General features: G+C 40.9%; 2 protein-coding genes and 1 long non-coding RNA gene across 6 annotated transcripts in view; 1 reads left to right on the forward strand and 2 right to left on the reverse strand.

Annotated features, from left to right (window-relative positions):
• Positions 1–1,104: 1,104 nt before the first annotated feature.
• On the reverse strand, positions 1,105–11,278 carry LOC111249879 (uncharacterized). 2 transcript variants are annotated; one of them, XM_086986227.1, is made up of 9 exons: positions 11,125–11,278; positions 9,948–10,081; positions 8,267–8,605; positions 7,346–7,390; positions 6,087–6,527; positions 4,556–4,995; positions 3,082–4,341; positions 2,713–2,941; positions 1,105–2,363 (listed from the first exon to the last, which is right to left on the reverse strand). In XM_086986227.1, the coding sequence occupies exons 1-9, from the start codon at positions 11,172–11,174 to the stop codon at positions 2,272–2,274; spliced, it is 3,030 nt and encodes a 1,009-aa protein (XP_086842353.1). In that variant the 5' UTR covers positions 11,175–11,278; the 3' UTR covers positions 1,105–2,271. The 2 variants fall into 2 exon arrangements, with proteins under 2 accessions (XP_086842353.1, XP_022660065.1); XM_022804330.2 differs by lacking the exon at positions 7,346–7,390 and having other exon boundaries at positions 11,125–11,243.
• A 1,504-nt stretch (positions 11,279–12,782) lies between these two features.
• Positions 12,783–27,911, forward strand: part of LOC111249877 (uncharacterized) — a 50,533-nt gene continuing 35,404 nt past the window's right edge. The window contains exon 1 of one of the 3 annotated variants that reach the window (XM_086986226.1): positions 12,783–12,972. In XM_086986226.1, the coding sequence (XP_086842352.1) occupies positions 12,900–12,972 (73 nt within the window). In that variant the 5' untranslated portion in view covers positions 12,783–12,899. Of the gene's footprint in view, positions 12,973–13,031; positions 13,527–27,911 lie in introns of those variants that run through there. The other 2 variants (XM_086986225.1, XM_022804322.2) reach the window with 2 other exon arrangements.
• LOC111249882 (uncharacterized) lies at positions 26,107–27,739 on the reverse strand. The gene is made up of 2 exons (XR_002673116.2): positions 27,199–27,739; positions 26,107–26,557 (listed from the first exon to the last, which is right to left on the reverse strand). It is a non-coding gene; the product is annotated as an uncharacterized LOC111249882 (long non-coding RNA).

Raw genomic sequence — 27,911 nt, forward strand, 5'->3', positions numbered from 1 at the left:
TGAAATACCTTTTTTTGTAAGGTAAAGAAGATCAGATTCTCAAAAACCTATCAAGTAAACCACTCAGTATTTTTTAGTATATTTATGCTTAAACTTGTTAAAAAGTATGATGATAACTGAAGTCTTACCAGTTCTACAAGTTTTACAAAAATTTTACAAGTTTCTTGAGTTAAACCAAGTACTGAATGGTTTACTAATAATAAGTTTTTAAGAATCCTATTATTTTTACATTACGAAAAATTTATCAAAGTCTTAACGATTTTGCCTTCAAAATATAATAAATTTACGCATATGGCCAAAATGAAGAAAAATAATTTACATTTACCCCTATTCAATAAATCTGCATAGTCTTAAACAAATTTACCAATCAAATTTCTAACATTAGATCGGCTGGACTCCGTGTTTGCCAAAATAATATAGCTAGAATATTTTGGATTGAATGTTAAAAAGAATTTTCATTTGTAATGAAAAAAGTGAGCTCGGTGTGCATGGTTTGACTCAAAAAACTTATAAAATTCAATCCAAAATATTCTAGCTAAGTTTGTTGAGTCAAACCATGCACACCGAGCTCACTATTTTCATTACAAATGAAAATTCTTCTTAACATTAAAAATGAAGGTGTATCAAAAAATCAGTATCCACTTCGTAAGCTCCCTTCCTTCACAGTTCATGATACCTATCTGTATAAAAAATATTTTCTATACAATTAGAATATATGTATACAATTTATATTTATAGTTTTTTCGAAGCAAACTACGTAGGAAGATTTTTGATTAGTTATCAACGACCGCATGTTTTTTCAGTGAGAGTTAGAGACGGACGTATTTTTTTATTCAAATATTTTGTCTATACGTCAATCACTAAATAACTGCTTCTATTGAACATACAACCTTACCTAGCCAAGAACCTGTAAAACACTCGAGATCAATTATTCATCTACCATGAAGCTATTATTACTAAACGCTATCTGGGAAACAAAATACCTTAAAAGCGTTATCAAAATTGACAACCATAAAGTCATCCGTGATTGTTAGCAGAATAGCCCGCTTATGTATCATGTGTCCATCTTGAGAACCTACACATAATCGCTAAATAACGCTTACATTTTTCTGGCGCCTTATAATCATAGCCTATTTATTTTTTTCTTGTCTTATTACAACGTTACTCTTATGTCGTTTATACTTGTTTATAGTACAGTTGTTTGATATTTTACATTTTACAGTGTTCTTTCTGGCGATATTCCAACGATGGCGTCATTGTATTGCACACGAGCATACACAAGGGTACAGATAAAAGATTAATAATACAGGATTTAGGTCACGAATTTTTCACGGTCATGTGCTTTTGGATAAATTAGTGCTGTTTATGCTAGAACAACAGTAAGTCAAAGCACAATAGCAGTTAAAAGCAGACGGAACCAATATACAAGTGATAAATACATCGGTTGGCTACGACCCGTCTCTGTAACGATACTAAGTGTATTGCTATGAAGAACCACATATGAAGGATTTTGGATGTCATTACCAAACTGAGGAGAAACAACAATTATACATTGTACATTTGTCGTGGGACGAACTAGATGACTTCGCCTGGGTTGACACCATCAATGGACCATCGTAGACGTGCAAACGATGAGAAATCACGTGTGTTCTACACAAATGTCACATAATTGCTTATCTAAATAATATTTGGTTACCACAGCGTAGATGTGAAAAGGTGAGATAGAACTCTGGTTTTGTAAGCCGGCGTATTGGTTAATATCGTAATCCTTAGTCTAAGGGTTAAAAGTAGGCCCGCAAGTTTCTTTGTCTGTTTCAAGTACTTGTCGGCTTTAACTGAAATCGCTAACTAGAAATTTGTCTGCATTTTGGGAACTTATCAAGAGCAGTAACAAAAACAGTACACTGGATGTGCACCATGCCACTTCGGAAGACGGAAAAGCTGGGTACAGTATGGGGCTTTCTTGTGCAAACATTACGTTTTAATTCTTCATCGACGCAAAAATGCCAGGAGGAAGACCATATGAGATTATTAAATCAACTAATTACAGATGAAATACATCAGCGACAGACATGATTATCACGGAAATCCTACACCGTAAAGACGGTCTTTCCTGCAGTATGTCTGCTCTTTTAGCTCTATTATGTATTCCGCTCAGATATTCGGGACGAACGATAAAAGAGTTTTTTACATTTGAAATACATTCCTGCTTGGTCTTAGTGAAGTAACCAAAAGGGATGCTCATATAAAGCCAGTTAGCCTCATGCCTTGTTACGCTTCCGACTGAATTGCGGCAGTTGCCGGCGCCGAGAGGTCTCCGCCTTCGCAATCAAGGAATGGGGCCGTCATATCCTTGTTTATACCTGGACAAGCGAATTATTATTACTGTTATTATTATTAGTAGTACTATTATTAATACATTTTTGGGTAAAAGCAGCGCAAGTGCGCTGTTTTTCTTTAAAAACACCAGTGTCCAATAACGGTAAATTTACAGACTCCAACCAGCAAGTTCCATGCGCCTCTAATCATAAAAAAACCTAAACATTAACATCTGTATAACTTACATAACTCCACGACTGTAAAATTATAAGCTTACAATCTGCATGCAATCGTAGAATAGGAAATTATATTGGTAATGATAGAAGCTTTAATAATTGCAGTGCCAATACCGTGAGTTGCAATAACATCACAAATTCGTGAGGTTTTCCTTACCCGGCGTCAGATCACACGCGAAGGATGAGGTTTGATCGATCCTTCTGCAGGTCTCAGTCTCTCGGTAGTCTTCGCCCGACGGCGTTGATGGAGTACTACCTGATACGAACTCGTAGCTCACCGAAGCGCCGAAGCAAGTCTCCTTACTGATCTTAACCTCACCTGTTTCCCGGTTCGTCTCCGTGATCCGAAGATGATGTCGAACAGCTGGCTCAGAATCGGTCACCACCTAAGTTTGTTGAGTTTAAGCAACCAGTATGACCTAATCGTTAATACCGCAGAAGATTACTACTTATTATGTGACTATTTTAGTTGCTCCAAAAAATTATCACAGCTCTCGAAAGTTCAAAAAATAATTATTATTCTCACCTCTAGTTTGTATGTACGGTTCCGTTCGAGGAGAATTGGTTTTGCTTTTGACGCCGTTGATTTCGTTGATAGACTCGATTTCGGAATCAAATTTAACTGTTGCTTCACTTGACTATTGGCATTTTCTCTCTTGTTCCGCGTCGGCTGGACCACTACATGCCGAAGTCTGTCCTCGAGTCCGTCAACCTCGTCGATGTTTATTTTAGCCGGCAACGGAGGTGCGGTGGGCTGTTTCATCGGCTTTTGAACGCGGGCGTATACGGCCTCATCATTCGGTTCATGGGCTGTAGTAAACGCTTCCTGTGCACCAACAATTTCATACTCGCCTGAAGAGGATATATAGTCCTGTTCGGGATCACCTTTACATATAGGTTCCGAAAAATCAAGATCAGATGCTGACTCTTCGGTTTCGTTTTCGAAGCGCAATGATTTTTCTACTCGCATTGGGCTATTGCATGGAACTGCCGTGTGGCTAAATTTTTGAATAGAGGGAAAAAATAAGGATTTTTTGTTAGCAGCATAATCGGTGTTCGCAGTTGATGCTACATGAGGCGCAAACTTCTGATGAGTTGATATTAGTCTTGGTTGACGGTGATTATCATCTGTTTCTAGCGGTGAGACTTGTTGCGTCTGATGTTCATAGTTTCTGACCTCCAAGGCAGGTTGGACTGCAGTGGTTTGTATCTGCTCTGTATCTTTAATTGTTGCTGCTGTCGGGTCCACTGAAATCGGTTGGGAAGACTTTTTCGGAGGAGTTACGCCGCGCAACTTTGAAGATGTCGTTGATACAAACGCATTGGTGAGTCGCGCCAAACGCTCCTTCACTGACCCCTCGGCTTTTCTAGCCTGTTTCATCTCAAAGCTGGCGCCTGAGCTTTCACTGTCATTGGACGAAACGCTTGCCGGCCGTTTTGGCGTACTCATCAAGGTGGCTGACTTCCGATGATTACGTGGAGGTAATCGCGACAAGTCCATCGTAACGTGTGCGGACATATTGGCAGTCTCGAAAGTGTCGCCGGCGTACAAGCTAGGAAGCTCTGAATCTTCGACATAGGGGGGCGGAGTTCGGAACGACGAACGCATGGAAATGTCATGACTTTTTAATTTACTCAGTTGGGATGATTGCCCTGACGAATAGAGGTTAGCGACCCGACGATTATGCGTTACCGGCCAGGGTCCCCTGTTTTGACCTCCGGAGATGATAACCGATAGCTGCTGGTAGATCTCCTCTAGATTTGTTTTTCGCTGCGAAATGGACGGCTGGGAGACGAATTCAAGAAAACGTTAAAGCAACATAAGCGCTTGTTATTTACAGACTCAAATATCATTTCTAATTTTATACAAAAGATAACTGAGAGCTAATGGGATAGCAATGCACTAAAAGCATAATATAATATATTCAACATAAATGGCCCTAAATCAATATTAACATCGTAACAGCAATGACAACAGTGTAAAAACATTCTCTACCCACCATCATTGCCATATGCATAACACGCTGAAACTCCGAAGGTATATTGTCCGGTGTTTGTAGGATTTTCTTGTGAACGACGAGTTCCTGATAAACGCTATCCAGATCTTCGTCACACCACGGTATGGTCTTAGTGAAAACTTCCCAAACAACCACTGCTAGCGAATATAAATCTGAGGCCTGTTTTGCAGATCCATTAGCCAAAACTTCGGGCGCCAACCAATGAAAATAGTATTCTTGGACACCACGATCCCCAATCGTAAACTTTCGGCAATCGTTTGGTTGTGAGCGTTCGTCCTGAAGAAACTCAAAACCAGACAGTTTAGCGAGGTTCGGCGAAATGACGACAATCGCATGTGGGTTAATGCAGGCATGGACGAATCCAGTTTCGTGGAGATACAGAACGGCGTCGCAGATCTGTCTCAGCATGTGTATGAAGTCAACTGTTCATTGGGGAGAAAGAACGAACGAATGACAATATAGGAAAATAACCTTTCGCCTTTTTTTCTTTAGATAGCTTATATAGATATATGCTTAAATGCCACTGTCAAATGTAGTTGAGAGTCAACCTTCATACGGTTTTCCTTCTTACTATATGAAGCCTTGCAGAACAATGTCTTTGCGAACGAGAACCTCATACTGGTCCAAGTGTGTTAGGGTGGCATAATCAAGCAAATACAATACAAGAAAAGATACTAACAACTCTTCGTTCGTTCGAACTTCTACTAACCATTCCTTCTCACTGACTGCATATTAACTGTACTTGGTCAAATTAACTTACAACCCGAGGGTATATATTATTCCATTTGTGCTGATATACAAACACCATACTCAAGACCAGACCTGTACGGTGAGCCGGCTAGTAATGTTAAATCGAAACCGCCCTGATCCATTCATAGGCTAGTTAGGCACAGCATCCTAGCGCGTGTCTCCACCTAATCACGTTCATCTCCCATCGTCGCCCTAGTAGAGAAAGCCAAGAGCGGCTTTCCCTATAATGAAACCGTTGCTGAATAGTCACGCTACGAGGGCTTGAGGAGTGAGGAGGAGGAGGAAAAGGGCAAAAACTAACGCACAAACACGGGGCTCTAACTAGTAAATTTGGTTGGGCTAGACATTGTTTGTTGTTTCGTATGCACCCACACGATTCTGTGCAATAATGTAAGTCCTTCTTTTTCTAAGCCTTTTACAGCATCATGACCCTTTTACCCAACGTAACGCCACAGAAAATGCTATAGAAAAGATAGCTCCGTAATAAGATGGCTATGTACAAAATATCCTGAACCTAGTGTAGTACACGTTTTCACTAAAGATCAACTTTTAATCAAACTGTATTCCCATGAGGCGGGCGTTTGCTTCGTGCATACCATTCTGCAAAGCAATGGCGAATTTACTATCATGACCTGCATCAAAACCCGGTACTAGTTATTGTTTTGGCTTGTGCAGTGGCAGCAGTATTATACGATCACGCAATAATGAGCAATTCCCTATTGCACTCCTATCTTTGACGTCTAACATGATCAAAACTACATACCTGTGGGTAACCTTGGTGTCGCGTCATCATCATGAAGTAATTTAAACAGACTACCGAAGTGAACAGCTTCGTATACGATAAAGGCGTCCTCCATATTCTCCGTCGGTGAAATTGCCAGCGGCCATAAATAGTTTGGGTGCGGTGTCAATCGGCGAATGTTTTCAATCTCCTGTAAAATGACATCGCTGCGGATACCTTTGCGCATCCGCCTATTTGCTGTGAACCGCTTAACCGTCACCCGCAGGCTATCTCGATACATCGTCTGTAAAACGGTCATCGGTCCGGCCCAAGTCGTCCGCGGATCGTCGGCATGTAACAGAAGGCCAGGAGATACATAACTGATATGCGTAGGCACCCCGACTTCGCCACCCCACTGGTACAATGGACCAAATCCGCCATCCGTGATTAGACGTTCTGTACACCACTTTCGACGTTGAGTGCCTAAAGCAATGGTCAAACTCAGTTAAATAAGTCTTCATTTTTGACCGATTCTCGGGTTGAGGTGCCTCACAGTTATACAGAGTCGATACAGTTTAAACAAGGCGAAATAAAAAAAAACTGTGGTCTCTTTCACAACGTGGATCACCAGGTGGAGTTTCGGCTATATCGAACAAAACATTTTGCAAAAAATAACACAATCGTGTGTCCAACTGTTTTTTTTCAGTGCTGTAACGACCAAGCGTTGAAGAAATCTCAGCATTGCATATTTGCATAGGCGTGAAGCGCTTTTCCAAACAACCACAGAGTTGGGTTCCTAATTCACAGCAACAAGCGCACGACTTTTGACCTTATAGCGATAAGTAGCAACTAGGTATGGTAAAACTAGCTAATCAATAATAAACAGCACACGGATAATAGCTAGAGGCAAATACTTCTCAAGAACCCAATATTTCTGTTCAAATAAGCATTCGCGCACCTGAATTTGACCATAATACAATTACCATAGTCCCGTAGTACCAAATTTTTAGTACAGTTTACCGTCAAAGACCAACTCTTTCTAAACGATATACTCGATACATATCACTGGTTCATAAACTAGTTTTTGTATGATTAAATAGTTCAGAGTGCAGTTGGCCAAGCATTTGCTGGAGCGGACCAAAACCTACCCCAATCCTATATTTCATCGATATTATAGATAATTCTAACATGATTACATTTTAGGTGCTAAAATCGGTAGCATAAAGTCTATGCACACTAGTCAAAAGTGCAACTGGTGAATTCTGCGTACATTAACCGAATAAGAAACGTTGGTTACATACCAATGCTATGTTTTAGGTTAGAAGATTGTCGCAAGCGCCGATTGCCTAAACTAAAAGAAACAAGTGACCTGATAAAAACGCACTAGTTCACGACAAATGATATACACTTTTAACGTCGTTTATTACCAATAAACGGTACAACGTTGATTTTTCAAATTCTACTATTTTGAAATTTCGCGCTATAGATCGTTGATACATCGCTGGCGATAATCGCTGTTGCCCACATATATTCTATGACCAATGGGAAATACGTAATCTAATACGGACGTGTTCAATCGCACAGATCCTGTATGAGAATCAATAAATTATCATTTGGCATTAATAGACTCACACGTGGATTTCTATTAATACAGACAAGTGAACACATAGGTTTCGTTACGTAAAATCAAGGAATTTGTTAAGTCAAAATCGATGATATTACATGGGGAGAAATATGCTAACCACTAATTCTATCTTTATATAGCTACATGACTTTACAAACAGGTGGTTCTAACAATCGAGGTAATATGTGCGTATTAAACAACCTGAATTAGGCAAATGGCCACGCTGATTTGCTACAATAAGCGAATATTACAAAGATAATAGTCATATTAAAGCTCGCCTGATTTAACAACACTGTCAGGGTGGGCTACTTCGCGCCAGATAAACGTCTTAGGAATAGGTGTAAGTAGGTCGCGCTTTGCCTTAGGCGCAAATCTATGTATTTTCTCTAGAATATAAGGCAGAATCTAAGATAAGAATCGCATTAAGGCTTGCCAATGATAATGTTGATAATGGTGGCAATGAAGGTAACAACACTAATGTAGCGAATATTTAACCAGCGGAAGAGAAAGGCATGTAAGGTCAAAACCGATTGACCACAAGTCATCGACGTCCCACCTCCCACTCCTAAAAAAAAATCGAGTAACATAGACAACTTACCGGATGAAAGCCTTCGTTTGAGAAGGGCACAACCATCAGCTGTCGGAAGTTTGTCTTCAACATAGCGTTCGGCTAATCGGTAGGCATCCGTTCGCTTGCGCAAGATAAACTCGATGACCCGAGAACGCGCCGTCGGATCTTGGCAATCGCGGGCCCATTCACACGGCGTTCGACCTTCGTCATCCCTTAGGCGAAGATCACCCCCACAGAGAATGAGCTGTTGTACGATTGTTGTTGAGCCTCGAATACATGCAGCGTGTACAGCTGTTGCGCCTCCAATGCAGCGAGCGTTTGGGTTTGCCTTTCGAGCGAGTAGGAACTGGACGCTGCTCATGTGCCCTAAAAGAGAATTACATTCTTGTGATTGTATGTGTAGATATATATGTAATGACAAAAGTATTTATATATGAAAATAATATGCTGATAAGGCTCCTTAAAACATTGCTGGGAATGCTTGTAGATTTTTTGATCAGAACCTCCGTTGACAAATTAGATGGCTGGTGCCCACACGAAAGGATTCGTGTCCATTCTGATGTCTAACATTCACCTTGCATGTGCCTTAGGTAATACTACTATCGAAGATTTTGAAGACACCACTTCATAATGATACCGGGCTGATATCACCTTTAGCGGTTAGTAACATACTCTACGTACATGGTTAAATGAATCTTCTATTACAGGATCATATGTTCACTTTTGGCAAATCACTACAGGCAACTATTTATTGGCCAACTGTAAACAATACCCAGTACTACAAGAAAATAAAAACAATTCTTTTGTGTTTGGCTCGGAATCATTGTGTAGACCAAACCTGCTAAAGAGAGAAAATTGCAAGCGCCCCAATATCCCTTAACTACTGACTGGAATTAGGCTATCAAAGTGCTAGATATTGAAATACAAGCGAACAGGATTATAGTAAAACTTTGAAAACATTTACGGTAAAAACGAATGTTCTTAAATACTATATCTTGCACGTGTTTCAACATTTCCATGAAAATGTAGTTATGCTTTATTAAAGTGTGGATTTGCTATGCATGAACCACAAAATGCTTTTCAAAAAGACGTTTTTCGCACACTGTTCAACATTTTTTTCGGCTTTACAGAAGAGATAGATATTAGAGAAAAAGTTTGCCTAAATATAACATCGTGACTAATCGAAAAGTTTCCCGACACAGCCCGCGTTGTCGCTTCGTGCTAGTAGTATTTCTGGCCTAAACTGCTGATAATGACAAATAGTCGGCGCTAGTATCTTTCATTGGGGATAACATTTTATAGTGGTTCTTCGAGGGATAACGCTATTCACTATTAGAAATGTCACTCATGAACAAGCCGAGGGAGAGATCTAGCATGTATACAATACTTCCTCTAACAACCAGACCTTAAGGTGCTTTTTTCCCGCCTCTGTGTTAGAAGCTTCGTTTCAAAACATTGCCTGCAAACACCGGAGCCGCTTAAGCAAGTGACGAAGCTTGGTACTTTTACATTCTAAATAACACATTGTGGTTGCCAGTCACCTTAAAAGCCGTTATTCATTATATATTAATATCTTTTTTTTCGAAGGAAGTTTAATCAATATTGCACTGGGTTTTAACTGTAAATTCAAATTAAGGTTATATCATCTTGTTTGGACGATATTCAATTGATAACCTATGGCAGTGGTTCACTATACAGGTCGTCTTACCTGCTTCAACAGCGAGGTAGAGCGCTGTAAATCCACCCTCTACGAGATCCACATGATAACCTTGATCCAGAAGTCGTTCGAGCTCTTTCACTCTGTTGGCTTTGGCTGCCTCGTGCAAGCGACATGCTGACATCCTGCAAGACGCTTTTAATGCTGCGGGAACACTTAGAGCTAAACATAAAAGAGTTCTCTTATTTTGCTTTTGACCAGATACCTTTTGTCTTCTGTACTTTAATGATGAGCAACACTCAATGCACTTGAGCACTCATATCAGTCTACTAATACCTGTCGCCATGGAACTGATTCAACTGCTTAATCTGATCGACAAAAAGTATGCTCCGAATTGGGGCGTCTGCTACGTGGAGTTCTACTGGCGCGGTTTTTGAAAACGACGAGTAGTGTCTGGGTGACTGATAAGACCGCTGTTGACCAGTAAACAGGAGTATTCAGGATAGTTTCTAATCGTTCCCGCGATGTGATGTTGCTATTATTACTATTATTATTACTATTTTGCTGATACAACTGCATTAAACTTAGCCGGTGCGATAAGTATGTTCACAGTTTGCTTAAGCTGTGTTGAGGCCTCCATAGGCATACTGCGTTTAGCTTTGATTTTCATATATGCAGACAAACAAGTCGTTAAAAAGAGTCGAAGTTCAGACGGGTTGTATGTTTTCAAGTTTTGTACTCGTTAGCCTGGCTGATGCAAGTGAGCATTCACTTTTTTTTTTCTATCATTCTCCATTTTAAAGAGTATACGGGTTTCAATCGCAATAAAAGAAGCCTCAAGTTGATAAGGTGTATCATCACGTTAGAATCTTCATGCCTATTCATTTTTTATAGGCTGAGCAATATACGATATATACAATCCTAAAGAGCTATAGAGGGGCTTCTTTCGCGCTTTTTGAAAAACCTGTAGTTTACTATAATGTGTCCTTCCTGGTATTTTTTTAGGATATCCAGTATTTTTTAGAATTCCATTTCCATAATAGAATGCATTAGGTTGCATTACATTCAAAGGATTAGTTACGGAAAAGAAATGCCATTAGTTCATAGTACCTTAATGTATATTTAAACGTTTTGCCAGTATGCAAATTCAACCCAGAAACTTTTGGGTAATCTTTTTTATGGTTTTGATACTAAATAGAATAATGCGAATTGAGAAATGGATACGAACCTGACCGGGGTCGAGCTACGAAGTGAAAAGGTAAAAAGCTCAGTGGACATGGCATGATTGGCAGGATATGAGGTGATATTCCTTGTTGCTCCTGAGTCTTTATGAATCTCCGCCGAGCTCTGCAAAAGCTCTCACTGATTTCGAATGCGACCTTAAAATGCTTATCACGCTTATCATATAAAAAAAAAAGAAGTTACTCAAGCTAAAACTGCATTAGGCACGAGTAACCACTGCAAACATTATAGGAAATTTATCGCGGGAAATATTTGCTTTAGTGTGTGGCCTGCTTAACCACGCGGTTTTCCGTATAGTGCATCGATTAAATTGATCCCAATGAGATTCATTGGATCTGCATAACTTGAAAACATTGCTGACAGTTAAAACCACTGACTATTTATGTCCTGTGCCTAGACGCAGCCTTGGCATCTGAGATTATTGAATTCAACTTTTCGTGTTCAGATAATGTGGTGTCTCTGAAGCGTGCCTGGCCCAAACCAGGGTTTAAGGCATACCGAGTCCAGGTTTTAATAGGCGAGAGCCCCACGGGCCTCGATCTTATTAGCAGTGAAGCCTGGTCTGCAGAATCCTTTCGCCCTTAATCATCTTAGAGAAACGCCGCATGTGTGGCTATAGCCAACAAATGCACGTCCATGATGACGCAAGTCATTTGAAGAAATTGAAAAAAAACAATAAAAATAAATCACATTTCGATTAGACTAGAGAAGCTATTTGTGCTCGTTGGAAGAGCTTCGCTGAGGCTATGAGGTACGACTATATTTAATGGAATGAGCGTGGTATCCGTAGCACTTATCAATTGTGTACTCATTGGCTCGGTGAAGGCACAACACCCAATAGAATCCCGCGAACTCTGCTTTTACATATAGTACAAAATGTATATGTATGTATATCTTACATTGGCTCTATTATAGGATCAATAGTTGCGCAAATTTTTAGAAACACTGACGAACTACGAATTGTTTTTGTCGGTTAGAGCACATTCGTCGAGAAAAATACGCTCGAATTGGCGGTTAATAACAACTTTATCGTTATTTATTCATATCCGCGTAGAAGTAGTATTAATTAAACGAGAAAAACTATATACACAACTATATCGGCGCCTACAGCGGAAGTGAGATGAAAAGATGGCCATGATGAATAATGGGTTGTTTTTCTACGTAAATAGTACACAATATAGGTAACTTTTTTAGCGAGATTATGTAGAGCAGTGAAAATTGAATTCGTTTACATGAAGAAATGGAAAGATACACTGAATGGGAACGTTACATATAGAATGGTTAGGAGTTGTGGTGGTTTTGGATTGATAAAATTATCAAATACGATTTCGTTTTGAAGTGAGTAAATCCATTGCGATGGCTAGCGAACCCGATCGCATCGTGAAAGTATGCCTGAATTGCCGGAGCTTTTCGTCGTCCAACAGATCCCTCCCTTCGTCGTTTTTTTTCCGCTGTCTTATGTTTGTTGTTAGAAAAATGAGATTTCGTTAGATGGCTCAGTATTCAGCTTGTCACTGATTCGTACTGGCTCTTTCTGTTTCTTGACTAATATGAAATACTCAGCGGAAACGCGTAGGGCTGATGCGCCGCCCAGAACATTTGTGACAGTGCCCTCGCTTTGCGTAGCGCGCGAGTTGCCCTTGCCGCTTGACGCCCTGTGGAGCACTTGCTTGCAGTCCCGTTACGTTAACTGCGAGAGTAAACTGTAGATTCCTTTCCCAGAAGCGCTAACAGTAGCGATTGGAGTCGTAGCAATGGACGATGGACGCGATTGTGGAGACTGAAGGTTGCGCGGATGGCCGGCGTTTCCGTGAGATTGCCGACGACAGATGCGGTAGATCTTTGATGAACGAAATTTAGTGGTATTTGTTTATTTGTATAATTTTTACTTCAATATTATCAAAGACTTGGTTAAATGGCCTCATTTGAACAGTGATGTGTGTGATCTGATAACGAAGTAAATAATGTGCGTCGCAGTTCCCCGGCTGGCACTTCGACACAGCTGATACTTTATTTCGTATCATTGTCGACTGTGTATCTGTGTGTACGCGTATTGTCAGAAACTCGACGAAAACCCCACTCGTGGTCCAATGATTCGAGATTTCTAGTACATACATGTGACGAGAAAGTTATTGCGGACATTGAGACGTAAACTGCTATATAGATTTATCTGTTAAACTAGTTTGACGGTAAATGAAAAATGGCCATTCAAGTAAAAGTGAATAGGTGACACCACTGATGAAAACATTGACGTGCCGGTATCTTACAGTTAAACTTTTGGGAAAAGTTGGTTTTTAAAAAGGTTGGGAAACGAGAAAAATGCGTGGATTAAGCTTTTTCAGTTGACAGCAAATAAGGCCAGCATATCTTAGGGAGATCGTCTGCCAGGTGAGTTGAGGGATGAACGTGGATGTCAGTGTGAAAGGGCTCGTTTTCTCCTAATCTAACATTTGTCTTCAACTGTTGGATCGAAGGTTCAGCCAAAAACGCCAGCTCAATAAAAGGAACATGCATAACGGAACGAGCTTTAATTAGCTTCATTGAGCAGAACGACTTAAGTTCAGCAGCTTCTCTCTTTATCAAGTGGTTGATTTAGCTCTTTCATTAAAACGAGAAGTTGATTTTATTTTAGGTCTTAGCTGTGATAATATTCAATTTAATTGCAAACGGCCAGTCCATGGTGGGTTCAAGGTTCGATTAAATGGCTGAATAGCACTACAACGAAGGAAATCGATCGACGTTAATGGCTAATCGAAGGTTAGGCAGAAGTTAGGGTGGCAGTTCCGATTTTCTAGGGCGATCATGCAATTAGACTGTTAAAGAATACGCGTCTTTTCTGTTTGGTCTCAACCGATCATGATTTTACGTGTTGCAAGACTTACTTTTCTCCTGTTAAAAAAACAAAGCAAAAATTTACTCATCACTATCACCTCCTGTAAATACTTTGTCGACAAACGTTTCCCTAAAGGCTACTGGTAATAATAGTTTCTTCACCTGTTAAGAATTGTCCAGTCAAGCTGTAAGATGGCCACCTACAAAAAAAGCTGGTCATGTTTTTTATACGTACGATTCCTTGGAGAAGAATTTTTCTCTAAAAGCTAATACATCTGTAGATGCAAGATGATAGCATAGCCCTTGGCAGTTTTTTTTCAACCTTTTTTCAAATACGACCAGGCGGATGCCTTTGTTTACAAATTAACAAAAAAAAAAAAGCTGTCCAGTACAAAGCGTGCGTGTGTTCGACCTCGTAGCCACGCAATTTCTAAATTTGAGTATCTTCAGAGTTGTTTATATAGTTCCGACTATAATTGTTCGCTGGGGAGACACAGTCTGTGTCTAGCAAAATCTGCTTACTCGAAGTGTCCAGATTTTAATACGCCACCACGCATCCATCACTGTTTGATGACCCCAGCGTCGACACTGCCTCAGCCATATCGGGGATGGTGCTATCTTATTATGCTAAACTCAACTTCCACAAGCGACTCAGCTAGATTTGGAGATTTATCAATTTGATTCATTGGTGCCGTCAAATGTCGACGACAAACGGGTGCAGCTTTCGATAAAGCTAAAAAAGAATCTTCCGTAAGCTATCTTCAGTTAATCCCGTCACTTCTATCGGTGCAACGACCGTTCTCTTGGGATCTTCTGCTGGGCGGCTGCAGAGTCAGTTATGGCTAACTCAAATAACGGCGCGTGGCTTTGTTTCGGGTCCAACTGACGCAGTCTTTCAACCATTCTCCCGTAGCGCCCACCGGCCAAAAACAGTGCCGAATCTGGCATACCCAATCCACTACTGCAATCAATGATCCATATTGCTTTGTTCACTGGTGTCTTTTGGTCCCGCCCACATGAATGGGGCGCATTGCGGTGCCATCCACACTACCGCCGATTCGATCCAACAATTTATCGCAACTAAATTCCTCCGCATCCTTCAACCGTGGTCGTTGTCATACTATAGAATGGATAATATCAAATCAGCCAGTTCTCGAATCATTCGTGGCTGGCCTAGGTGAGTGGGTCGTTTGTACTGCTGGCCAAGCAATACAGGTATCATCTAAGACAGAGGGATTCTATCATTTAGCCTGTCGGATACGAGTGGCGCGAGGCAAACAATTTTATAGATTTTTAAATTCTCACACATCGTTTTTTTCGCCGACGACATGAATGCCGTCGCGTCTCGAGCGGACTTCTGTTACACAGTCATACATACATACATATATATATATATATATATATATATATATATATACACGCTGCTATAGAGGGTTAAGCAACGGAGTTTACCTGGGTTTGCGATGCGCCCGAATGCACTGGTTCTTATGGTTTTTTGAGCAGACTGAGGTTCGAATGCCATAATAAAATAGTGCGAATTTCGGATAGCTGTCAACCGACAACAGCGGTGCAAAACAGCAGAGAGCATGCGTAGTTGCGCTCTGTAAGAAACCTCTCTGTTATATGAATTCATTATACTTACGCCCAGGGCTACCGTAAGTTGGTTTAGAGGACCCAAAAAACAGGTTACCACCGAGTTCGCTACAGTGGTAAAACAAAAAAAGCTAAAAATATATGTAAATAACAAACGCGTACAGCTGATTTTAGATTCTCTAGAATCTATTTGAATAGGGAGTTCTTTTTAAGAAACGGCCATGAAAAACAACAAAAAGCACACAAAGTCAGTAGGATCAATCTTCCCTTCTACGTCATGCTACCGTGAACTTATGCTCGGCCATATAAGCGAGCTTAAATGTGGATAAGGATCGCAATCTGCTGACATCAATATTTCTCAAATATGAAGAATGATTTACATTTCATAGCCTAATAATAGATTTGTATTGTGAAACCGCGATTATGTTAAACAGTCAGGTTACCTAATACACACATATTTGTGTGGTTTGTATCAACTTAACTGTCAAAATCAAATAAGTGTCTTTAAAAAGGATCTTCTCGTGCCCTTTGACCCTCTGAGAGGTTCATTGGAGACGGAATCGATACCGTTTTCTACGGATCCTAGATGGAATCGGTTGAAGCATGTCTTGTAACGATACATATTGATTGTTATGGTTGTCAGAGAGCGCAAATGATCTTCAACGATCGTTTGTGCATGCAGTTGCCCCTATGTGCATGAGATTATACGTCACTTGAGTACCAAAGCTCCTTACGTCAGTTTACATTGGATATACTGCTATCAAATCACATTATATTGTGATACATATTTAGTATTAGAACGGCCATGTGCAGTTTCAGTCGCCGACGGTTGATCAACCGTTATTAAATGGTGCATTTTGGCACGAAAGTGCACCTAGTAACAGGTGTACCTTTGTACGATTAAAACATCATTGTACGATGTTTGACCTGTCCTGTATTTATTTTTTAAGGCCGTTAACTCTGTTCACTGCTACCTGATGTCTCATTCTACTGCCACGCCGTGTTTAGTATGACCAGTACCGCTTTAATTAAATATCGTAGCTTCAGTCGGCACGAAATAGCGGGTGTCTTTTGAACCTAGATCGTGTCATGTATCGTTAAGTTTATTTGACAAACGCGTTGCCACAGGGTTACCAAAAGGATGTACCCCCTATGCTGTACGCCCAGTCGACTACGATGTGCAGACTGTTTATACACAATAACGCGACTTCGTTACTACATGACTATTATACGACTCCTATTAGCTTGTGGCTGACAGTTTCTTCCTATTATGATTCTGTTCAATGGGACGGCCATAAAGGGGCGATAAACAGAGCAGATTGGAACCCAACTATAATTCGATATTTCAGAATTAGTAGCCTATGTGATGAGCCACAGGTTGCCCGTCGTTAATGGTGGGCCCAGCAGTCCCTTTCTTTACGTACGCACCCGACAGGTGTGCGTCAACCACAGACTTGTTCTAGTTTCGGCTCATAGATACAATAACATATGAATCGCATTGCTAGTACCGTGTCTAATGGAACCATGACAAATCGATAGGAATGTTCAATGGGGCAGTGTATCACTGAGTATTGGGTGGGTTGAATACTGTCATCTAGGGCTCTAAGTTAGTATCGTATGTTGTAGCTACCGGGTCTGAAGGAGGAAGCGAGACGCGTCTCCAAGATTCATCCTATGGATAGTCACTGCCAGCGGCTCGACAGAACGCATCCATTCGATCCGATATTCAATTTAGTTTTGTGCTTAGCTATCGAGTTTGGCCGAAAATGTTTTTATGTGGGTGATTTCAGTAGATATAGCTACGTCCTGAAAACTGTAATTGTTGCCTAAACTACTGTTTCATGGTATTAGGGGCAAGTACAGCGTAAGGGCGAGTACCAGACGCTGAGCTGGTAACTGCGTTGAACAAAGCCGTTGGACAAACAGTGTAATACATGGCGTGCCGGTCGCGACAACTATGAAAGCTCGAAATCCAAATGAATCTTGTGTAGGCGATCGGCTTTTCGATCGTATTGGCTAGGTAACCCAGAGAAGCTGTAAATGGGCTAGCTTGGCGTTAGAAAATTTTACGACCCGTCGACAACTAGTTCTATACTGATGTTAAAAGGTTATCCACATTTGGAGACGTGTATTAGTTATAATCCCTAGTAAATTAGCAGCCTGTTGTCGGGTGGTCTGTAGTCCTATTTTGTTCGTTCCGTGACTCTCGCATACAGCTGCACGGCATGTATTACGTAATGCAATAGAAACATATGTGAGCAAATCTACCAATCTATGAGCTTTCATATAATGCTTTGTTACGCCGTGCCAATTGGCTAACGATAGCGAGCTTTTAGAGATTTTTCCAATAAAACCCTGTTGGAAAACACACGATGACTACGACTGCACTCCTACTACGTTATTAATTGACCGCTTACTGCATCGTCTTTCTATACGGTCAATTACTTTCACATAGGTTCAGTAATAAATTAATTTTGCGCCTTTTTATTAGGTTCTGTAATAATACACTGTTTATACTAAAAGGGTCAGTTCGTGCACGCGTGCGTGACCATGTTATTCCTTGCTCCTGGCCTGTTTCCGTCGTCGAACGCTATTTTACATAATCTGTTCCTTTACGCCTGAAGGAACCGCCCGCTCACGGTCCCGTGTGCACTGAATGTATTGACTGGTCACATTACGACTTCATATTGATGCCATTGTCGTCTGTATTGAAAACCCATGGAAAATAAATCTACAGTTATTCAAGCTGGGCGAAACAGATCGTTCGGAAGGCGTACACAGATAAAGAACTCGCCTTAGCCGCGTTTGGCTGCCGCGAACCGGCTTGACGCTTTCGGAGAAAGGAAAAATAGTTTCGGCTGATAGTTTGAATTTCGAAAGTTTTATAGATACTACTGAAATCAAGAAAATTGAATATGATACGGCGACAAGATAGAGTAGTTTCTGTGTCGGTGATATTTGATAGAAGATATTTTTAGATTTTTTAGCCTTCTAGATAAGATGTGTGTTTTACTTTATCGATGCTGTTATATTAGTTTGTTATTAAATTCTGTAGCGACACAATTATTCACTTTGCAACTTAAGCAAACGGCTTTCAAAGCTATGTTATATTTACTTCCCATACGAATTTACGTGCCAGTTTCAGTGTGGCGTTTAACTACCAGCTTTGCCTTATAACAGGCTTAGTTGCATATGGCTGATTCTTTGTTAGGACAACGACAGGATTACGATATTTCCAGCACGAGACAGCCATGACACCCAGCACTGCACGGGTTGACAGCAACGGATGCAGACGGAATAACCGACTTCCGCCAACGAAATAGTCATTACGTACGTTCTTATTACATGCCATTATTAGTCTTTATTAATTTACTGCTGCGAAAGCTCAAATTGTCGTCTGCTTTCTTGATCGTTCTAGGGACGTTCCTCAGTTCAGTATAATATTCTGACGTGGGCCCCTTCTGTCATCGGATGAAGTGGGCGAAATGCAGGTATAAAGAAGATCTTCGCACCGTCGCTATTGAGACTGTCACTATCAGTATCGATACGAGATCAAACCCCGCCGCCAAGAGAAATTGTGAACACTGATGTTTATTTATTAGTGCGTCGTTTTCGCTGACGCCATTGAGCTAAACCCTATTCTCGAGCTTGCTTTTCTTCATAAGCAGAACTGGTCCACTGTCACTTCCTGCGTTCGCTGCCTTCTTGTCCGAAACACGGATAACACGGTGTACGTGCCTGCGTTGCCTCTCGTGGACGGCTCGGCCTACGGTGGCCACGGACCCTGGCGCCAACAAACGTCTACCAGACGTAAACGCCTCCAAGGCAAACGCGTAGCACTCTATAACGATATGGTTTGCTCGTGCCCCAGTTTAAGTGCTGGTATTATTTACTCTACGTTACAGCGGATGCCTAGTCAAACATAGAACAAGCAAAGTAGAAATTCAGAAGACAAAAAAAGGCTCCGCTACGGCGTACGCGGTCTGGGTCGAGGAAACAGAATTGTCGGGTGGCTCCAAACAAATACGTGTAGGAAGATGCATTATTATCTTTAAACCTGCCACTTATAGTCATCTTACCACTTGGATTTACCACTTGTGGGTTTGTCTGGACACGACAGGGTGAGACTTATTTCAAGCATTCACTTGTTAACTGTTCATTTATAAGAACAAGCACTACCGATGATGCTTGGACCCTCTGGTTTCCCGTATTTAAAAGATGCACATTCTGTTCTGCAACGTTTCCATGCTAAACGTCTCGGATGCGGTTAACCGCAGCTACTTCCTGCCCAAGCTAGGGAGCTCGGCGTGCTGATCACCCCTAGGGACTGAGCAGTTACGCCGTGAATGTCTTTGAACTTTCAAACATACATATTTATTAATATAGCAATTCAGGTTGAATGATTTAATGAACGACTAGTGTCATTTTGTCGTCTGTCTTACACAAATCAAGCCGGTGAACGTCTACCATCAAAGCTAAATACATCAAAAAGTACGTATTACGACGCTCCTGAATTTCGAATGAGCGCAATAAAAATTCGACTGGCTGTTACAAGGGACGTAATGGGGCTAAGTTTGACCTGATAAATAATGCAGCGTAATTCATAATTGTTTCGAGGCAATTTCTGAATTTTTCAAAATTCTAGCAGACGATCTCATTTTGCGTATCCGATACTCGGAACACTAAATATATGACTCGTCTGATTTAGTTGATAATACAGAGGACCGTTCAGAGCGTGCTGGTTTTCCAGCCGAATGAGATTGGACGCAATCTTCATATAAATATAGTACTTAATCAATGTATAGCTAGTTAGCTCTTGCTAACGACTAACGCTCTTCATGTCACCGTTGAGTCGATTATTAAAATGCTATGTTAAACAAGGCAGATATTTTAAAAAAATGCCCCACGTACTGAAAGCCTGACCTTGTAGGCTGTATCGGATAAATGTACCTATACTAATTTACCGTTGTGTTAAGAAAGTAAAATATTTGCTTTTCTAACGAATGAAATACACTTATATGTCAAGATGCAATGTTTCAACGATTAAAACTGGGCCAGAGAGTTGAGTTCTCTTGGCAACCGGCGGCAAAGGATATCCTAAAGAAATTCTTAAGAATCAATCGTTGTTTGTTCAGGTGGATTCATGGGTTTTTTTGCTCGAACACAAACAGACTCAGTAGCTGATCACTGTATCAGGTACAATATAGGGATATCCTGTATGGACAAACGATAAGACTGCACATATATGATTCACGCACAATTTTGTAATCCTAAAATAAGTTGTAATCTAAGAACTCCTCGAGCCTCACCTGACGGCCAAACTACTAAGAATAATATTACTGTGATACGTTCAGGATTTCATACATTCAAAAAAAAAAAAACAAAGAACAATCAACACCATAAAAGTGACGATGATGATCATCAATTGTTCGGCTTAATGAAACAAACAGATTCTGTTATCACTAATCGGTTACGTTCTGCGTTCTCCTCCCACGCGCTTATCACTCTTTATCCGCCTATCATTATTATTGTTATGATTGTTACTGTATGAAACAAAAAGCGCGAAGATAAATTACGTACGTATAAAAAAAAACAAACAGCACGATGAATCGTACGGCGCGCAAGTATACGTGAGTTCCCGTAGCGAATCATACCGTTTGCAAAGAATAGCCGTCCTCTTACCAGACGACGAGCTCGTCAGATCGCTGCGCCGTGCGTAGCGATCAGCCAACGCAACACTCTGTTCATTTTACACAAACGCGACTCCGTTTCGGAAACTCGCACATTTCAAGACACCACAAGCGCATTACGATCACAATGGCTTAAACATGATAATGTTTGCAGTTCCCGTACCGTGAAGCATATCGGATGCGCCATGAACGTCCACGCTGACAGTGGCTGTTTTCGACAACTTTTACGAATGACTAATAGATTTCACATACATGCCTGCTTTCACATGGTATCAGCAGCTATTCGGTCCCGTTCAGTTCAACGTATCGTCAGCCGCGCGACTACCACAGTCTGCTTTCCTCCCCGACGGATTTGTCCAGTATAGGCTAAAATGTAATGCGTGTGTCTGTACGTATAAGACATGGTATTGGGCTTTTCACTATCGTTCCTCCCACATACGACGTGTGTTCAGTCTTTGTGGCCATCGTAAATAAGCCGAGCACCGTGGTGATGGAGCCACAATTGTGCTTCTCATAGTAGTTGGCACTGGCTCGTTGCTGGCAACCGTAAACAATAGCATCAGTACTCAGCAAGGACATCGCCTCGACTCAACGTGAGAGACAAAGGAGACGAAAGCACACTATGGGATACACGCGGACAGTCTCACACTCTGCGTATACGCGCCCGATGAAGATACAAAGCTCACCGAATGGATGGGTGCCAGTGAGGGGCCTGAACCAGCATCGCGCAGTGCACAAATACGAACAAGAAAAATGATGACATAACTATAACAGTAGCCAAATCGTTGTACTTCATGCAATGCTGAATGCTCCCGGAGACAGCTGTTGCAGGTATTGCTCCTGCTTCTGCTGCTGGTGTCCCTTCAAGGAAAGAGAGGCCACAAAAACAAAGAGCCGGCCAATGAAGGTCTTAATAAAAAGCAATAAACAATACAGTAGTCGCATCTCTTTGGCGCGCTTAGCGGTTTAAATTCGCTGGGATCGACCGCTGTCGCTACTGGTACGGCAAATTGTTTTGCTATCGATATATCGATTCGATGATGCAATCGCCGATTGTGACCTCGATGGCTCGCTCGTTCAAATAAGGCTTCTAGACCGTTGATGGATCATGGCGTCGTGTGTGGGTGCGTGTGTGAGTGCTGATGAGATGAAAGATAGACGTACACTATTTTACGTGGGAAGATCACGGTTTTAGGGCAAAATGGCAAAAGAGGGAAAAAGAACGTAAGAAATGCTTGAATAATTAGCCATGACGTCCATCATATATATATATATAACAGGAAACTGTGGCTTGGGCGGTTAACCAGCCACCATGGGTTGCGGCTTTACATGTCGCCGAGGACATATACTATACAACAACCATGAATAAAATGTTAGAAAAACAATAGGAAAAATAGAAGTAGGAAGTGAAAACGGCCAGTTTTATAGGATTTCTTAAGACGAGCCGCTTTTATGCTAACACGGAGCAGTCGTGAAAATTGCATTTCCCGCCAAAAGTTTGAACAGTCGCTACGCTGAATTGTACCACCGAAGATGATATGATTTCAACATGATACGTGTCGATCCCAGGACCTCTGGATAACCACTTTATGGCCAGCTGAACGCCGTCTGAAGCAGTGTTACGTTTGGACCACATATAAAACCCTAAACAATTATTGAATGCGAGCGTGTATCACTGCAAGGGGTAATATAATAAAAGCCGAACTCGTTTGAAGATGTAAATAACCATAAGGGTTGAATTGCAGGAAAATCAAATTCATTCACCCGGAATTGATAAAAAGCTTGCAACAATAATGTAGTCATTATCATGTCTTTGATTTCTAAAATTAAGCTAAAGAGGATATTCCGAGTCCTGCGTTTTCAGTGACAAAAACTTCATAACAGTCAAAGGGGTCGCTGCTCTTTCGGGTCGTGTTTCAATGTTTCGTACCGTTGTTCGAAGCCGTCTACTGAAACGTACACATTAACCTATTGCCGATTCCATATTATATAATGGCAGAAAAGAGATAAAACAAAAAAAAAAAAGAAGCCCAGTATGAGCACTATAGGTGCTCGCTGATAAATTTACCCCCTGCTTAAAAATTCATGGTACGTTCATCATGTCCGGAATTGATGATGGGTGAGCCATGAAATGGTAAAATATTGTAAGATTCGATTTCTTTAAACGCTGTGTTATCTGGGGCAGCTCGCATTTGGCTAAATGAAAAAATGTTTCATTTACATGCAGCTTCTGTACCATCGCATAGCGGTCGCTTATCTGGATCTATCTACGCTTCGTATGAGCCTTCCATTCAACGTTCTGTGTATGGCCGTTAGAGGTGAATGATGCCGCTTAGTCCAGGTAGACGGACGTGGCACATTTGGGTTACGTTGCTTTCAAGTCCGCTGAGAAGGAACTCAATAGGAGACGATTAAGCCACATACTAATTAAACCTATCTATATGTCATCTAATGGATCATGTATTACTGGAAGAAATCACACGCTTCGCTAGCAGCGTTTTACTGGTACTTTTTTCGTTATTTGTTTCGTCCTGAATTCGGTAGTCTTCTTTTAGCCGACTAGAACACAGTCGAAACAGGACGGGTCCTTAGTACCTTAGCTTTTTTACGGTTTTTGTTGTTACGCACGAAAACGACCAATACATATGAAATAAATACTGCTGTCCTCTGGCTACTAGGCAACAATAACATAAGGTGCATTTGGTAACATTGAAAATACCGACTAACGAATACACTTCTATATAATGGACCCGTAGAGTTATCCTACTCACAAGCATTAACCGTTCACAGTGTTTTTTTACTGGACCTCAGTTACTAGTCATCAGTGGCTCATTGTCATTGCTGGCATCAATGGCACACCGTTGTTGATATAACTACTATTTGGCCTACACATGTCTTATCCTAATCTAGCCAGACAAAGGACTGACTGCTTGCCAAATACGTCTTGACACTGTCGTCGAATCGTCTTCGAGTTCGTTTTGAAAACCCCGCCACTGCTGCCATTTTGCGCAGATGGACAGTTGCGCGTGCAGAGCTAATTCCTCGCTTCCTTACTGCTGTGTAAGTAAGCATACGGCATTATTATGGCCATTCGCAATATAAAGAAGACAGGAAAATCACGATAAAGATAATAATGTCCTGCATTTGTATACGTAACGGGCAAACGGCTCTAATTACCATGACCGGAACTCGTTACAGAGTTTTACGTCAAACTGGCACCGGGTTCAACAGACACAGGGTCGATGATAATGGTCCACTCGGTGAAATCCACTATATGACAGGCGTGGCGGATCATTATCAGCGACAACGTAGACTCCAATGGTCAACCATTAGCCAATAACAGCACGAATTCTCAATAGTGCTCATCACAATGGCATACACGTTGCTATTATTCATATCTGACATTGCACGGACAACGCAAAAGTTGAAGTTCGTTTAATAGAAAATGGATGGTTTTTCTACTTTGTAGATGTTTTTTTTTTGTTTTATAATTGAAAGGATGTTTGATGCAGAATATGGATATGCATAGGCCGTGCAAGTATAAGGATTTAATATGGTTGAGAAGGTGCTTTACACATAGAGCATAAATAATACGGATAGAGGTCTGTAATCCTGTGTTATAGATAGGTTCATATGTTGAGTGATTGTGAAAATGAGACATGGCATGCCACAGGGCATATTGCGAATCAAGTGAACCCATGCTGAACTTCATATGAACACCGTTATCATACGTAATACTCGATTATGTTGACATTGTATATCTAAGTGTTTTACTTAGGAAAAGTTACACTCGATACTATTGCATTGTTAGTTACATTGCTTGAGACCGCTGGCTTCGAACTTCCGATTTCCAACCTAGATAACCCTACGTGTCCGTAGGCAACTGCGTCACCTATTGCAGCTGCACGGGAATAAGATTTGTCAACTAGATGAAGAAGAAGTTTAAAATAGCCAACAAATTGATGCCGTACTACACGTTTGGCATATAAAAGAGAATAGGGTACAGCAGTGAGGGCGCGTAAAGTTGTCCACGGCCGCGGTACAAGTACCATATTTCGATACTATATCACATTAGACTGTAGAGAGCGAATGTGTAGTTTAAAGTTAAACAATCAATTGTAAATTCTGGCTGTTTAGAGATACAGCTGTCGTTATAAAGAATAAGGATAAATTACTGATAGCGTAACTCCACGTGATCTGCTTGCGAACATCGGCATCAAGTAGAAACGAAAAAAAGTCGCAGCTTAGAGACAGGACCACCTAGGCCTAATGTAAGTGTAGAGCGCGGGCCAACGGCGACCGCGGAAAGTAGTATGGTATATGCTAATCTTTGTGCGTGGTGGTAGAATGCCAATGCGCCTGTGCTGTTGTGCTCGTATAAGTTGCACGCGCACGAAAAGGACAGCGGGTATGAATCTCGATTATCCACCTTCTTTTCCACCCGAAACCGAGGAGCTACTTAAAGCGAAGTAACTAGAGGATCTTTACGAAAAGAGGGTCAAGTGGTATAGGGAGAGCATTGTGTGTGCAGAAATACAGCAACGATATAAGAGTGCGGAACTGGCCGAGTGCGTGATAACAGTTTGTGCATGTTATTGATTGTTGTCTTTATTTATTTTCAGTAAATTTAGAAACAATCTGACGCATTCGTTAAATAAAAAAGAAGATACATAATAATAAAAAAAAATAATAATAATAAAAACATACAAACTACCGATGTAAGCAGAATTAAATTCAATTGTATCTGGTTGTTAAATGTGCTAACAAATATTGGCTTAAATCGGATGTTTTAAATAGGATCTTAATATCGTTCAAGTAGATCTTAGATTAAAAAGAATAAATAAATACCTAAATAGCATAGACTGTGATTTTTATTTACTCCATTAATACTATTTACATTCACAGGGAGGCCGTGCGCAAATTTATCTTGTAGAAATATCTACGGCGGTATAACAAGTACAGGCGATATCAGTGTTCGATACACGTGGACCCATTAACATTTAACAGAATCTGTTAGCTAATACGCTTACCGTCGTGATCTCAACTCTTATTATGCATTTGCCCAAATGATCGGAAAATGCTGTGGGTCCAAGTACATACGTCTGATTGTGCCTCTCGCATCTGGATATTGTCTGTTTACGAACGGTTATTAAGGATCTGAGTGTACAGCTTCAGAAATAGGCTCACATTCGCAGAGTGAGGCTTTCAGATGAAACGCACAGGCCCAAATGTATAGAATAAGTCGACGTTTCAACGGAAGCGCGCGCCTTCACCAGCATCACTTTCGACCGTGAATTGAAAGAGCTAGAGATCGAAAGAGTCACGAAAATAATGAACGATTAGTAGTTGTAAAAACGATTGCTATAGAGAGTTTTTAATATCATACTGCCTTTCATCTGATCGAATTTATGACTGTTCAATCACTCCGAGGCTGTGGAGCTGTTAACGTCGTAGTGATATAAGACATTGGCTACAGTCATTTATTGATAGGTACTTTTGGTCATTACTAAGCTCTCTTCAGATCTGGTATGATCAAAAATGTCCAAGAAAGTTCTTACATAGTCTGTTTTCGTATGACCCTTTTCACCCAACGGTTAAACACGAACCATTTTTACTTGTGTTTAAATGGGCCAAAGCAAATACTAACTAATATATATATATATATATATATATATATATATACATATACATTTATACATAATATAATATATAAGTAATTTTACGTAACTTAATATTCGTAAAATTTCGCGTAATTTTGACGTTTCAAATCCCTACAATTTTTCCTAAGTCATATATTGCTTGCTCCGATCAGCTCTAGCTAGCTAAATGTAGACTCACCAACATGGTCTAGCTTGGATGGCGACACGGGAAGCGAGTAGACGCATATGTCTACATATAGGAGTGATTATATCTATATATAATGAGTTAAAATAACAAGTACTCACGGCAGTGCTATCCCTAGAACAGTATTTATACAGCCGACACGTTCATGCGTCTTTAGATGAAGGCCATCTTAATACCGATGCTATTGATCGCTGGACGTCGACGAAGAAGCTCGAAGAACCTAGTCCATCATCTGCAGTAGACCAATTATGCACGGTGAACAGTTAGAGTGATTGTTAGCACAGCCATATTGCCATTAGCGATTGGTAGCGGTGGACCCAGCTGGTCGGGCGTTAGCTACGTATCTCTGCACATCACGACGTGTTCACGTCAGCTCATACTAATCAGATTCGGTTTGGCCGGGAATCGCCAATCAGCTTTCTGGTCTCGAAAACCCATAGCGCATGGCGATTCCGCATAGCGGACATTGTCAGTTCCGCGTTCGCAGTAGCACCAAATGATGCTCCGTCTCATATAATGACAGCCCAGTATGATGTGAGGATAGCTGTTTTTCGCGAGGACCAATACTATACAACTCTATTTCATACACAGAATATTAAATGCATCAAAGATAGAATCTCCTTCCACTGCATAGAAAAGGAAGCTTACAAGTAGAGAACGCAAGCTTGCGTGAGCAAAATATTTACGCCGTCCGCATGTTTGTCCGTTATATGATTTTTATTCACGTCTGTCACGTATTTGCTCCAACGGACATTATTATACATAAAAGTTGAAAAACGCTTTCTCGATGCGTACGCCACGCCTGACGTATAAG

The sequence above is a fragment of the Varroa destructor genome, unplaced genomic scaffold, assembly GCF_002443255.2.
Source record: "Varroa destructor unplaced genomic scaffold, Vdes_3.0 BEIS01000004.1, whole genome shotgun sequence".
NCBI classification, from domain to species: domain Eukaryota; kingdom Metazoa; phylum Arthropoda; class Arachnida; order Mesostigmata; family Varroidae; genus Varroa; species Varroa destructor.

What these genes read in the sequence shown, in the direction of transcription:
- LOC111249879 (XM_086986227.1), bottom strand. Translation starts at nt 11,174, where the DNA reads ATGTCCACTGAGCTTTTTACCTTTTCACTTCGTAGCTCGACCCCGGTC. An exon ending in GACACCAAGGTTACCCACAG is followed by an intron (nt 4,996 to 6,086) that starts GTATGTAGTTTT and finishes CCCAATGAACAG; the next exon opens with TTGACTTCATACACATGCTG. An exon ending in ACCGTACATACAAACTAGAG is followed by an intron (nt 2,942 to 3,081) that starts GTGAGAATAATA and finishes CAACAAACTTAG; the next exon opens with GTGGTGACCGATTCTGAGCC.